The sequence below is a fragment of the Canis aureus genome, chromosome 10 (assembly GCF_053574225.1).
Source record: "Canis aureus isolate CA01 chromosome 10, VMU_Caureus_v.1.0, whole genome shotgun sequence".
Lineage (NCBI taxonomy): Eukaryota > Metazoa > Chordata > Mammalia > Carnivora > Canidae > Canis > Canis aureus.
In genome coordinates, this window is record NC_135620.1 from 29041828 (window position 1) to 29054717 (window position 12890).

At 40.9% G+C, this 12890-nt stretch overlaps 1 protein-coding gene across 1 annotated transcript in view; it reads right to left on the reverse strand.

Annotated features, from left to right (window-relative positions):
• Positions 1–12890, reverse strand: part of GLDC (glycine decarboxylase) — a 92428-nt gene that overhangs the window by 33904 nt on the left and 45634 nt on the right. The window contains exons 10-15 of the mRNA XM_077911901.1: positions 12732–12871; positions 11906–11986; positions 8989–9086; positions 8162–8246; positions 7970–8011; positions 6120–6262 (exon numbers count right to left, since the gene is read on the reverse strand). Of these exons, the coding sequence (XP_077768027.1) occupies positions 6120–6262; positions 7970–8011; positions 8162–8246; positions 8989–9086; positions 11906–11986; positions 12732–12871 (589 nt within the window). The remainder of the gene's footprint in view (positions 1–6119; positions 6263–7969; positions 8012–8161; positions 8247–8988; positions 9087–11905; positions 11987–12731; positions 12872–12890) is intronic.

The window sequence follows — 12890 nt, forward strand, 5'->3', positions numbered from 1 at the left end:
TAAGAATGGCTGCTCCAAGTCTTACAAACTGCAAAAATCAAAATACACTTTAGAGAGTTAAGGAAATTGGGGAAGGTGAGGTCCTCCACCTCACTGCATTCTATGTCACCAAAGATGGTTCTCTTCATCCTTCAACCTTCTTTTTCTTCTTCCTGGTGTTCTGAATGCTTCTTTAGGAAATCAGTTTTTAAACAGAGAGGGTCTCTGCTATTTGGCCTCCCAGAGTTCTCTGAGGGGAGGGTTGTGAAGCTGCACCAAGTTCAGTAGGAAAGCATTATCAGAGATTATTAATAATATGAGTCGTTATAGAGCTAAACAGTAACATCAATCATGAGCTCAAGAAACGGGGTGTGGGACGTGGCAACTATCAGGCGTTTGATTCTCCTTATGGTGAACTGTAAACTGCCTGATGGGCAAATGATGGTAGTGACTTAGTCTTCAAAGGGCACCTTCAAAGCTCAGTCCACTAGGAGATATTAGTCCTCTAACTAAACCTTCCTCTTTTGGTGTTTCTTCCGGGCAACATACTCTCCAACCCAATGATGCACATCAGAGTCACCTAAGGAGGTTATTAACAACCCTGATTCCTGAACTTCCCCCACATGAAAGGAAATTCTGATGCAACTAGTTTGTGGGGTAAGGAGAGTATCAATATTCTTCAAAGGCTCCCAATTCCCCCCCCCCCAACTAATTCCAATAAGCAGCCAGGACTCTGAATACCGGCAACCCGAGTGGTTTTCACCATATGGTAGCAAAACCAGCATATTAACATCATCCAGAAATTTGTTAGAAATGCAAGTTCTCAGGCCCCAACCCAGACTTACTGAATCAGAAACTCTGGCAGTGAAGCTTAGCAATTTAACCAGCCACCCAGGTGATTCTCATGCACGATGAAGTTTGAGATCCATAGATTGCACCATGTTTGTTTAAGAACCTTCCAAGAGGAGATTCTGGGAAAGCAACTGACAGCTCAATCTACTTTCAAGATGATAGTTTGCTGTTTTTAAAGACAAAAACAACTTCCTTACTCTTACATGCCAAGGAGCCAATAATAATTCTGGCTTGTCTTTCACTTTGGATATCCGTGGAAGGTGTTAATTACTGTTTCTGTCTGCCTTAAACATTACATCATAATTCTAAACGAGCAATTCCTGGAGTGTATTTGTGAGCTGCTGAATGATTTTAAGAGTGTCATAGTGTTATGGAGAAATAAGTCAAAACAAGTCATGCTGGGCATAGTTATTTTCTTCACTAAACTGGAAATGCTCCCCAGGTTTGTAGATGGAGGAAATAAATAGGAGAAATGGGGACAAGTTGCTTAACATTGTTGTTTCAAGTCTTTTAAGCACCTTTAGAATCTAACACTCCTAGGAAATAGACCATGTAAAAGTTTAGCCGCATGAGTGAAAAATTTCATCCCACAATTTATCATACTAAATCCCTTATCAACTGTAATTATTGGTCATTCCTCAACTTCACCTCAATCAGATCAATAACATTGCATTTGCTTTCTTGCTGTATGGGAGAGAAACCCATATCAAGACTAAGGAAGAAGCCGCGTAGAGGTCTCAATATCCTGGGTGCTAATCCTTCCTCTGAGCTGCTGAATTCCCTTTCAGGAAAAAAAAAAAAATCCACTGAAGAGAAAGGTCCTATGGCAGTCTATATCTAGGCAGGAACTATTAGAGAAAGAACAAGAGCCTTCCATGAGCATAATGTAGAACTGTACTGGGTTAGAAGACAGTATGAAGGGCCCAGAAATCCAAACAGGATGGAGCAGTCAGGGCCATGTGCAGAAACACTCAAGTTAATGCCTGACAACTGTAGCTCTCCTACATAGTCATCTCAGAACCAGAGAGCTGTGTTCCGAGTCTACATGGTGTTAAATATTATTCTATTCTGCAGAGCTGGGTTTGTTGCCCTTTGTTGCAAGACTTTCTCAATCGAGTTCTATGTTGCTGCTAAGACTGAGGCAGTAGTGGTTTGCCTCCAGCACCAGGGCAAGTGTCAAAGCCAGCCTCATCATGCCATTGGCTGATGGAGAAATCCTCTGAGATCAGGAGACACGGGGGAGAAATGAACCTGCAAGCATCTTACACTGTGTTTACTTGTGTCATAATATGCATGTTCCCACAATAAAAATAACTTATTTTTACATTATATATTAACATGTATCATGGTTAAAAAGATTTTAATAATCTAAAAAAGCAAAAGTACTTGGGAGGAGAAAAATAAAAATAGGAAAAAAAGCATAAGGACAAAAGTACTAATCTAAGGTAACTAAATGTTCTTCTTTTCATATACCTATTCCCACGTGTACCTCTGCATTGATATATCAAAGTCAGAATGGCCATTCCTCAAAAAATTAAAGTTACCATACATCCAACAGTGTCGCATCTGAGTATATACCCAAAAGTATTAAAACCAGGAACTCAGGTATTTATATACCAATGTTAACAGCAACATTATCCACAACAGCCAAGAGGTGGAAAAACCCAAATGTCCATCAATGAGCAAGGAGATAAACAAAATGTGGCCCACGCATACTGCGGAATATTATTCAGCCATAAAAAGGGAATGTTGACACATGCTACAACATGGATAAAGTCATTATGCTAAGGGGAATAAACCAGATACAAAAGGACACATATAATTCCACCTAAATAACATACCTAGAGTAGTCAAGTTAATAGCCACAGAAAATAATATCACGATTGTCAGGCACTGGGTTAAGAGAAAAATGAGGAGTTATTGTTTAATCGATACAGAGCCTTGATTTGGGAAGGCAGAAAGTTATGGAGATGAATGGTATTGATGGCTATAAAACAATGTCAATGTACTTCATGCTATTGAACTCTTAAAAATGGTTAAAATGACAAATTTTCATGTTTTGTGTATTTTACCACGATAAAAAAATTTAGAGTTGCAAAATATTTTTAATGCTACTTACTAAAATTTTGCCTTTATCTTTTAAATATCATATGATAACAAAAATGGAAAAGAAACATTTAGATGCAAAACTTTCTGGTGACTAGACTCTAGAACTCTATAGACATACTGACCGACTCCAATTAAATAGAAATGAAAACACCAGGAAATGGTCCCTGAATGATAATTGTATAATTTCAGGGCAGCCCGGGTGGCTCAGCGGTTTAGCGCTGGCTTCAGCCCAGGGCCGGATGCTGGAGACCCGGGATCGAGTCCCACATCAGACTCCCTGCGTGGAGCCTGTGTCTCTGCCTCTCTCTGTGTGTGTGTCTCTCATGAATAAATAAATAAAATCTTTAAAAAAAAAAAGGTATAATTTCAGTGGCTGCCATAATACAGTAAATTCTCCCTTTGTACAAAATTTTCAAGAAAACGTGTACTTCTTTTTACAATGATTATTAAGCCTACATCAGCACCTTGGATTGGAGTGCTCACTATCCAGCAATAAATCAGATGAATTAAACAATAAATAACCCTGTGGTAGACTAATAATAACTTAGAATATACATTATGAAACCTGGATATATCATTCACTTGAAGAGAGGTTAGCACAAATAAACGAAGAGGATTAGAACAAGATAAAAATAAACTCCCTTACATATAGAATATATGGTGCATCCCTTCCTCTTTTCCCCAAACCTTAATCTCTGGAAGCATGGTCTATTTTCTCAACAAAAGAGAGGGCATTTCCTCATCTCCCATAGCAGTTCCTACTAAGAACATGAAATATCCTTCATCTGAGCCTCAACTTGCGGCACAGCTCCTATCACTTTCACATTGGCTCTTGGAAATGAGTGTTCTAGCTGGGAATCTGTAAAAGTGGAGAAGGCATTGCTGACAGAAACGACATCCTGATAAAGATCTCCTTCCCTCCTATAAGACTGCGATGGGGTACTGAATCTCACTGCCAGTCATACGAGTGAGTTCAGCGGGACAGAGAAAGAGTGTTAGGTATATTAAGAAAAACAACAAAAAAACTTTGAAGACAGTGGTTCCTAACCTTGCCTCCCAAATGGGATCACCTGAGGAGCTTTAAAGAACTAGTCATGCCTGTGTCGACTCCCTCACCCCTGTCTTTCCCTATCAAGATTATGATTCAATTTGGGATTGTGATCAGGACAACAGAATCTTTATGAATTCACAACATGAGTCCAATTTCCAGCCAAGATTGGAAACCATTGCGTCCACATTCTTAGATCAGTCTTTCAGGACCCTGGCTGGGCCCTCAAATTGAGCTGCGAAAGTTAAGATAGTCCTAACAATTACTCTCCCATATGATATGACACAGAAGATGTGATCCTATGCCATCACTAGAGGGCGAAGTTTCTTCATTTTCAACATTTAATTAAGGTATTATTGTCTCAGATTAATAATTCACTCAGGTTCCTCTTTTCTTAAAAGGAGGGGTGGGGTGCTGGATGATATTTTAATGAAGGTATGAAGCCTGACTTTCATGAACGTCATTCCTTCCTTATTTGCCATATGCTCCCTTCCTATAGGGTTTGTATTTTGTAGGCTACAGTTTTTACAAAGTGAGTGGCTTTGCTGTATAGTTTAGGTTGCCAAACAGAAGGTAGGACTTGATTGTATCTAAGATCTGGTTACTTTCTGTTTCAGGGAGTGAGAAGATAAATGTCTGTTTTAAAATTATTTGATTTTTGGAGTACCTGGGTGGCTCAGTCAGGTAAGCCTCCAACTCTTGGTTGTAACTCAGGTCATGATCTCACAAGCCCCACATTGGGCACCTCACTTGGTAAGGAGTCTGCGGGAAGATTCTCTCTGTTGCTCCCCACCCCTCAAATAAAGCTTTTAAAAAATCATTTGATTAAAAAAATAATAAAAATAAATGAATAAAAAATTATTTGATTTTTGTATCTTAAAATCTGGATTTCTAAAACAAGCTCCTGGGTAATGTCAATGCTGAGGCTGCTGGTAGAAAATTACACGTTGAGTAGTAAGAAAGTGAAGAAGAAATGCAACTCTTCTTCTGAATATACTTAAAATGTGAACTCATGCTGATAAAAGTGTTTGTCTATCCATCGATCTATTCCCATGAAGACATATCACAAAAACCCAATGGATTTGAAATTGGCTGTGTACCATTTTGCTTTTAAAAATAAAGTTTCTTGGGGCACCTGGGTGGCTCAGTCAGCTAATATCTGCCTTCGGCTCAGGTTATGATCCCAGGGTCCTAGAATAAAGCCTCGCATTGGGCTCCCTGCTCAGCAGAAAGCCTGCTCCTCCTACTCCTGCTCCCCTTGCTTGTATTCTCTCTCTCTCCCACTGTTGAATAAATAAATAAAATATTTTTAAGAAATAAATGAAGTTTCTTAGTCCTAATTCCTGGAAATTATGATCAGTAGGCCTCAAATGGGACAGACATTTGTACCTTTTAACAAGAATCCAGGAAATGTTGCTAGAGCCCTCTGCTTAAAAATAAATAAAAACCACTATTTGTAGAAGTTCTTACTTTACAGAAGCCAGAGGAAAGGCAGGGAACTTTCAAAGTTAGTGACAGAACAAACCAGTACATAGTTCTCCAGCCCCTACTGGACTGAAACATTGTTGCTTGTTAGGAGTTAACATTTGTGCTGGATTCTGATTCTTGTTCTATGTCAGTGATGGATATAGTAAGTTTCCAAAGATGGCCCACAATAAATCACATCTCTGGACAGTCACAACCATGTGTTGTGCCCTCCTGCATTCAAACTGGTCTGGCCCTGTCACTTGCTTTAATTGATAGAATGCTCTGAAGTGATGCTGTGAAACTTCAGAGGCTGAGCCTTAAGAGGTCTGCAGCTGCCACATTCTTTCACCATGGAACACTCCACTTTGAACCTAGACATCATTCAGGAAGGAATAAAGCTCCAGCAAGCACATGGAGAGGTCTACATGAACAAGAAACAAGGCTCGGGTCAACATCCTCAACTGAGCTCCCAGCCAACAGCCCATCATTAACTTGCCAGCTATGTGGATGTGGCTACTTTGGACCTACCAGCCATGCACCCCAGGGAAGTTGAACTGTCTACTCGACTATCACAATGATACAAAATTGTTTCAAGCCTCAATGTTTTGGGGTGGGTATTACACCATAAGAGATAGCTAAAGTGACAAGAGAAGAAATCTCGTACCTGTTAGGCTGGAAAGAGATTCGGTCATAGCCCGTGAGTTCACACAAGTCTTTCTCAAGCTCTCGGAAAAGTTGCTGATAGCCTTGAGCTTGGTCCAGAGGCACAAATGGGTGGATGTTTGCAAATTCTTTCCATGTGATAGGCTGAAGAACAACAGGGGAGAAAACACATGCATATGTACAATTGTAACAGTAATAACAATACTAACTTTAATAATGATGATGATGACAAAGTGCTTACTATGTGCCAGGCACTGTTTTAAGCACTTTAAATACATTAATTCATTAAATCTCACCACAATTTTACCAAGTGCTATTACTACCTTCATTTTATAAGTGGGTCACAAAGGCCTAGAAAAGGAACTTAGACAAAAATGCAAACTTTTTCTATTTTTTCAGGAACAAAAAGTCCCCAGATAGATTTGTATCCATGAAACCCAATGAGTTGTTTCAGGTAGTTTACTTGAACTCATATACAGCACACATATTATTTTCTCTTCAAGGAACAGAATAAGACACAAACAAAAGCAAATGGGGAAAACTCTTCTGATCACAATATAAAATGATCTCCTCTGCCTGATATGATTTGTCATATCAGAGTAATCCTGTGGAAAAAAGGAAAGGGACACCTGGGTGGCTCAGTGGTTAAGCAACTGCCTTCGGCTAAGGGAGTGATCCAGTCCCAGGATCCAGTCCCACATCGGGCTCCCTGCATGGAGCCTGCTTCTCCCTCTGCCTATGTCTCTGCCTCTCTCATAAATAAATAAATAAAATCTTTTAAAAAAGGCAAAAGACAGTTTTGCTAAAATGGATCCTAGCCTAGTAGAGCTACTTAGCAACCACAAGAGCAGGTTACATAAATCTGCTGTTGACAAAAGAAATAAATGAAAACCTCCAATCTCTACCCATCTGGTACTATGAGTGGATTTCTCGAAAGAAGTCTTAAGGTTCTAAATTCTACTGAGCTTAACAACTGCAGGTTGCTAAAAGCTTTTTACATCCAGGTTTAAAAGGGGGAGTAGGAGGGACACCTGGGTGGTGGCTCAGTGGTTGAGCATCTGCCTTTGGCTCCGGTTGTGATCCCAAGGTCCAAGGATTGAGTCCAGCATCAGGTTCCCTGCAGGGAGCCTGCTTCTCCCTCTGCCTGTGTCTCTGCCTCTCTTCTCTCTCTCTCTCTCTCTCTCTCTTTCTCTGTCTCTCATGAATAAACAGATACAGTCTTAAAAGGAGGGGGGATAGGAGTGGCACCTGGCTGGCTCAGTCACTAGACATGTGACTCTTGGTCTCAGGCTTGTAGTTCAAGCCCCACAATGGGTGTAGAGAGTACTTAAAGATAAAATCTATAAATAAACAAATAAGCAGGGCAACAGGAAAGCATAAATGTTATATATTTAATTTTTTAATTTTTAAATTTAAATTCAATTAACATAAGTGTATTATTAGTTTCAGATAATTTTACTTATAAATTTAAACGATCAAGTTGCAACAAAATTGGGGTTTCTCATAAGATTGAACAGCAAGGTAAAGATGGGATGCATGGGTGGCTCAGTTGGTAAGCATCTGCCTTTGGCTCAGATCATGATCCCAGGGTCCTGGGACGGAGCCCTTCACTGGGCAACTTGCTCAGGGGGGAGCCTTCTTCTTCTCCCTCTGCCCCTCCCTGCCCCACTATACTCTCTCTCTTTCTCTCATGCAAATAAATAAAATCTTTTTAAAAAAAGAATAGTAAGGCAAAGAATTATTCAGGTAGTTTTTAAATCACAGTCCTAGTAGCTTTCTCTAGTTATCTACTTATGTACAAGCTAGAACACTGCTCCTCATAAGTTCCCTCTTAAGAAGTGTCTTACTTACTGTGAGTTCAGATGAGCTGTTGAGCTTCATGGTACAGGACCCCTTTAAGGACATCCAAAATGTATCATGTTAGTTATTTCCTCTTGACCCTCTATCCCCCCACACAGCCACCCCTTCATCCGTCTTTTGCAACCCAAGGTATGGGACCAGGGATGGGATTCGAAGTAGGAATAAAGTAGGAATAACAATTACCAGTGGAATCATGCTGTGAACAAGGGAAATGTCTTTGTTTTCCAATTTCTTCATATATCGGACAATGTTTGTTTCTGAGTGATAGCTGTAAACACAAAACACGTGATTTGGGGCATTATAATGAGGTAAGAGTCCACATACATTCTCCTGATGAAAGCTAAGACACACAGATCTACCTTCAAAATACAGATCAAATTGAGCCAGGGGCAACATGCCAATAAAGCATCAGAAAGAAGGACATGGAACCCTCACCCCCACCCCGCCCAATCTCAGGTGATACACTAGGACAAAAAGTTTCTGTGGGCAGAAGAGGAAGAAGAGAGGGAAGAGGATGTTGAGTTCCTGGATATGAACTTCAATCTGGCAACCAGGCATCCATACTCCCCTCTTCCTTACGAGTGGGCTTAGGGGTTACACTGCCAATGGAGCAGAGCCATACCAGGGGGTGGCTTTGCCAAAATCAGGAATGGAATCCTTATGGTAATGGTTTTATTAGTGAGCCACAGCTGAGCCACAATAACCAAAACCACATCATAGTTGGATCCAGAAGCCACACTCTTGGGGTGCCTGGATGGCTCAGTTGGTTGAGTCCCCCACTCTTGGTTTTGGCTCAGGTGATGAATCTCATGGGTCATGAGATCAAGCCCCATGTCAGGCTCCGAGCTCAGTGGGAAGTCTTCTTAAGATTCTCTCGCTTTGCCCCTCCCCCAACTTACACTCTCTCACTCGCTCTCTCTAAAATAAATAAATATTTAAAATAACTTTTTTTAAAAAAAGCAGCCACTCTATATCCTACTCCCAAGCCACAGCACACAAGCCACACAAACCTGTTGAACACTTGATGTGTGAGGAATGAGCTAGTTCTCTTGAAAGCAGTTCCTGGAATACCTCTCTGCTCCTCACCCATGCTTTCAGCAACCAGCTCCTATTTGGAGAGACCACAGACTAAATGGCAAGAAGCATGCCTGCAAGCACATGTGGAGATCCAGGCTTCTAGTTGGCACGTATCCCAACAAAGCACTAGAGATCTACTACCACCGCCCAACCCCCTAGCATTTGGCCTGGTGACAGGTATCAGGTATCAGGAGTCAGGTATCAGGTATCAGGTATCAGGTAACAGGTATCAGGAGTCACGAATTGTGGCAATTTTTCATAGCAACATTTTTAAATTCTATTAACCTTTGCCAGAGGAAAAATGAATTTTTATTGTATTCCACCCCCAAAAGACTTATCCAGAATGTTCCTTGAATAATGAAGTTCCAGTAAGTTATTTTAAAGAGCTATCAAAAAGTCATGATGGGGCACCAGGGTGGCTCAGGCAGTTAAGCATTCAAATCTTGACTTCCACTCAGGTCACAATCTCAAGGTCTTGGGATTGAGCCCTACTTCCAGCACTGTGCTCAGCAGGGTGGCTGAGATTCTCTTTCTCTCTCTCCTTCTGCCCCAACCCTCTGCATTGCGCAGACTCACACGCTCTCCCCTCCCCCATCAATTAAATAAATCTTTTAAAAAATAGTTATGATGGGGCTCTGGGTGGCTCTTGATTAAGAGTCTTCCTTCAGCTCAGGTCATGATCCTGGAGTCCCAGAATGGAGCTCGCCCATGGAGCCCCACCTTAGGCTCCCTGCTGAGTCTGCTTCTCCTTCTGTCCCTCCCCCTGCTTCTTCTCTCACTCACTCTCTTAAATAAAGAAAAATCTTTTTTTTTTAAAGTAATGATGACAACATTCAAGTGGGGACTCTCACTTGACACTGCTTTTATCTTCGAGAACAATTCTAATAAAACACATGTGCCAAGAGCATTCAGTGGGCAAAAGGACAATCTCTTCAACAGTCAATGCTGAGAAAACTGGATATCCACATGCAAAGGAGTGAGTTGGACCCTCACCTTATACCATATACAAAAACTAACTCAAAGTAAAGACCTACATTTAAAAGCCAAAACTATAATACTCTTAAGAAGAAAACACAGGCACAAATCTGCATGATCTTGGATTCTCAAATATGATACCAAAAGCATAAGAAACAAAAGAAAAAGTGAATAAAGAGGACTTCAATTAAATTTAAAAACTTTTATATATCAAAGGAGACAACCCACAAGGGCAACCCAGGTGGCTCAGTAGTTTAGCACCGCCTTCAGCCCAGGGCCTGATCCTGGAGACCAGGGATCAAGTCCCACATCAGGCTCCTTACATGGAGCCTGCTTCTGCCTCTGCCTGTGTCTCTGCCTCTCTCTTCTCTCTCTCTCTGTGCCTCTCATGAAGAAATAAACAAAATCTTAAAAGAAAAGAAAAGAAAACAACCCACATAGCAGGAGAAAATGTGTGCATATCATATCTAAGAAGGGTTTTAATATCCAGAATATATAAATACAATGGCTTGGTTTCATTCTGCTCCAGGCTGATAGTACACCTACCAAGAGCCCTCGGTGGGTGCTCTATAAATTTCCCTTAAATGCATGGAACCTGTGATTAAATTTAATAGAGAGTTCTAAGGGGAAGATGGCTTATTCAGTCCTATTTATTAATTAAGGCTTAATACAGTGTGATATCTCATTGATGATTTACAACTGTTATCTAGTACTCAAGTCCTCTCTTAAAGAGTACATTGACAACCAGGATGCCACCACTCAGTGCTCTGGAACCACTGGTATAATAAACATTTCCTTCCACTGATCCATTCAACCATATTCATTGAGTGCTTCCTGTGCACCGGGCCCTGACTGTTGTGATTAACATCTTGCCCCTGGTTACGTATGTAATGACTGCTCCATCTTTCCATCTTCGTCCCAGGGAACTGTAGTGTTTCTCCTTATGTGGCCCTGATGTTTTTCATTGGTTTTAGAAACCAACTCAGTCACATTGAACTGCCTACCCCTAGTTCACATTGTAATCTTTCTCCTTAAGCTTTTATTGTTTATTTGCCAGTGTCTCACCTCTGACCCCATCCTCCCTGTTCCTCAACTATGCCATCTTTATTGGAGAACTCCTACCCATCGTTGTTCAGAACTCAGCTTAGGACAATTTCTCCAAGTCTTGGTGAGAAGTCCTTCCTCTGTGCTCACAGAGCATCTTTGGATATCATCTATCATAACATATCACTTGGATTTGAATCTTGTGAGTGTCTGAGTCCCCATTAGACTATAAACTCTATTGGGCAGGAATCATGTCTAATTCAGCACCATCCTCAGGGCTTAGTATAGTAGCTGCCATGTACGCAATAAATATTCAATAAATGCCACAAACTCAATAAAGGTGTTCAATAAATGTTACATGAACAAGTATTTTCCCAGAACAGACATAACCAAGACGGCAGGACCATAATTCTCTGTATCATGGACAGTTTCAATTGAATACCATTAACAATGCTCCCACATAGCCTGGCTGCAAGGTCCTAGCTAGGGCCCACAATAGTGACTATAGCTATCAGGGATGGTCAGGGGTATATTGTAATAGCAGGCCACCCAATGTCACACTGGAGCCACAAGAGGCCAAGTCATCTTTGACAACACCTCAAACAGTCATTATGAGAAATGTATCTTTTTTTAAGGTTTTATTTATTTGAGACAGAGAAAGTGACAGAAAGCACAAGCAGGGAAGAGAGGAAGAAGCAGGCTCCCCATGGAGCAGGGAGCCTTACTTGGGGCTCCATCCCATGGCCCGGGACCACGACTCAAGCTGAAGACAGATGCTCAACCAACTAAGCCACACAGGTCCCCAGAAATGCATCTTCTTAATATACTTACTGCAGATGACTCACAGCCAAAGATCCACAACAAGTCATCCAGATCTTTTTCATTGACTGTTTCATCAAGAGAAATCCCAAGCTATAGAAATGAAATAAAAGGGAAAACATTAGCCCTAATCACCAACACCAGTGGAGAAACCCCAAGAGGTCAATGGGACTTAGGTACTGGATAAAACTCCCAGTTATTCCAAAATATCTGGGTGCCATTATATCCAAGTTTGGACCTTAGGTGAAGATGACTAGATGAGTACCAGACTTCATAAAATTTAGAGTTTTGTGAGCCACTTCTAGACTCTCAGTCTGGTGTCTACAGGCCACCCCTATTGACACTAGATATATTTACTCTTTTCTTCCCTTAACTTTATCACTTATCATAGTCATTACCTTCAACAGTCATATTGTGAAGGGTATTATGAGCAAAATATGTGCCTAAGAGTCCCATACACGAACTCACAGTCTTAAGTAAAACTAAGAATGAATTATTCTTTATTTGAAAGTCATAATGTTATGAGTTGGAAATGAAAATTTTTTATAAAGTATAGATTGTTCCCAAGATTCCAAAACTGATTTTAAGAAGAAAATTTTTAACAAGTCAAGGAATTTTTTTTAAGATTTTTTTTTTTTTTAAATTCATGAGAGACACACAGAGAGAGGCAGAGACAAAGGCAGAGGGAGAAGCAGGCTCCATGCAGGGAACCCGATGTGGGACTCGATCCCGTGTCTCCAGGATCACACCCTGGGCTAAAGGCGGCGCTAAACCGCTGAGTCACCCGGGCTGCCCAAGAAATTATAGAGTACTGTAAAAATGGAAAACTTTTACTTACTGTGCCATCCTCAAAGAGCCGAAAATTGACTTGCCGCTGAGTGGCCCGGTCCAGGACCTCCTTCACTGAGCAGCCACACTGAATCTTCAAAGTGTCAAAGAATAAGTCATGCTGGAGTTGATGCCCTGCTCGCTTGAGACCTAGACAAGATAGGAGAGC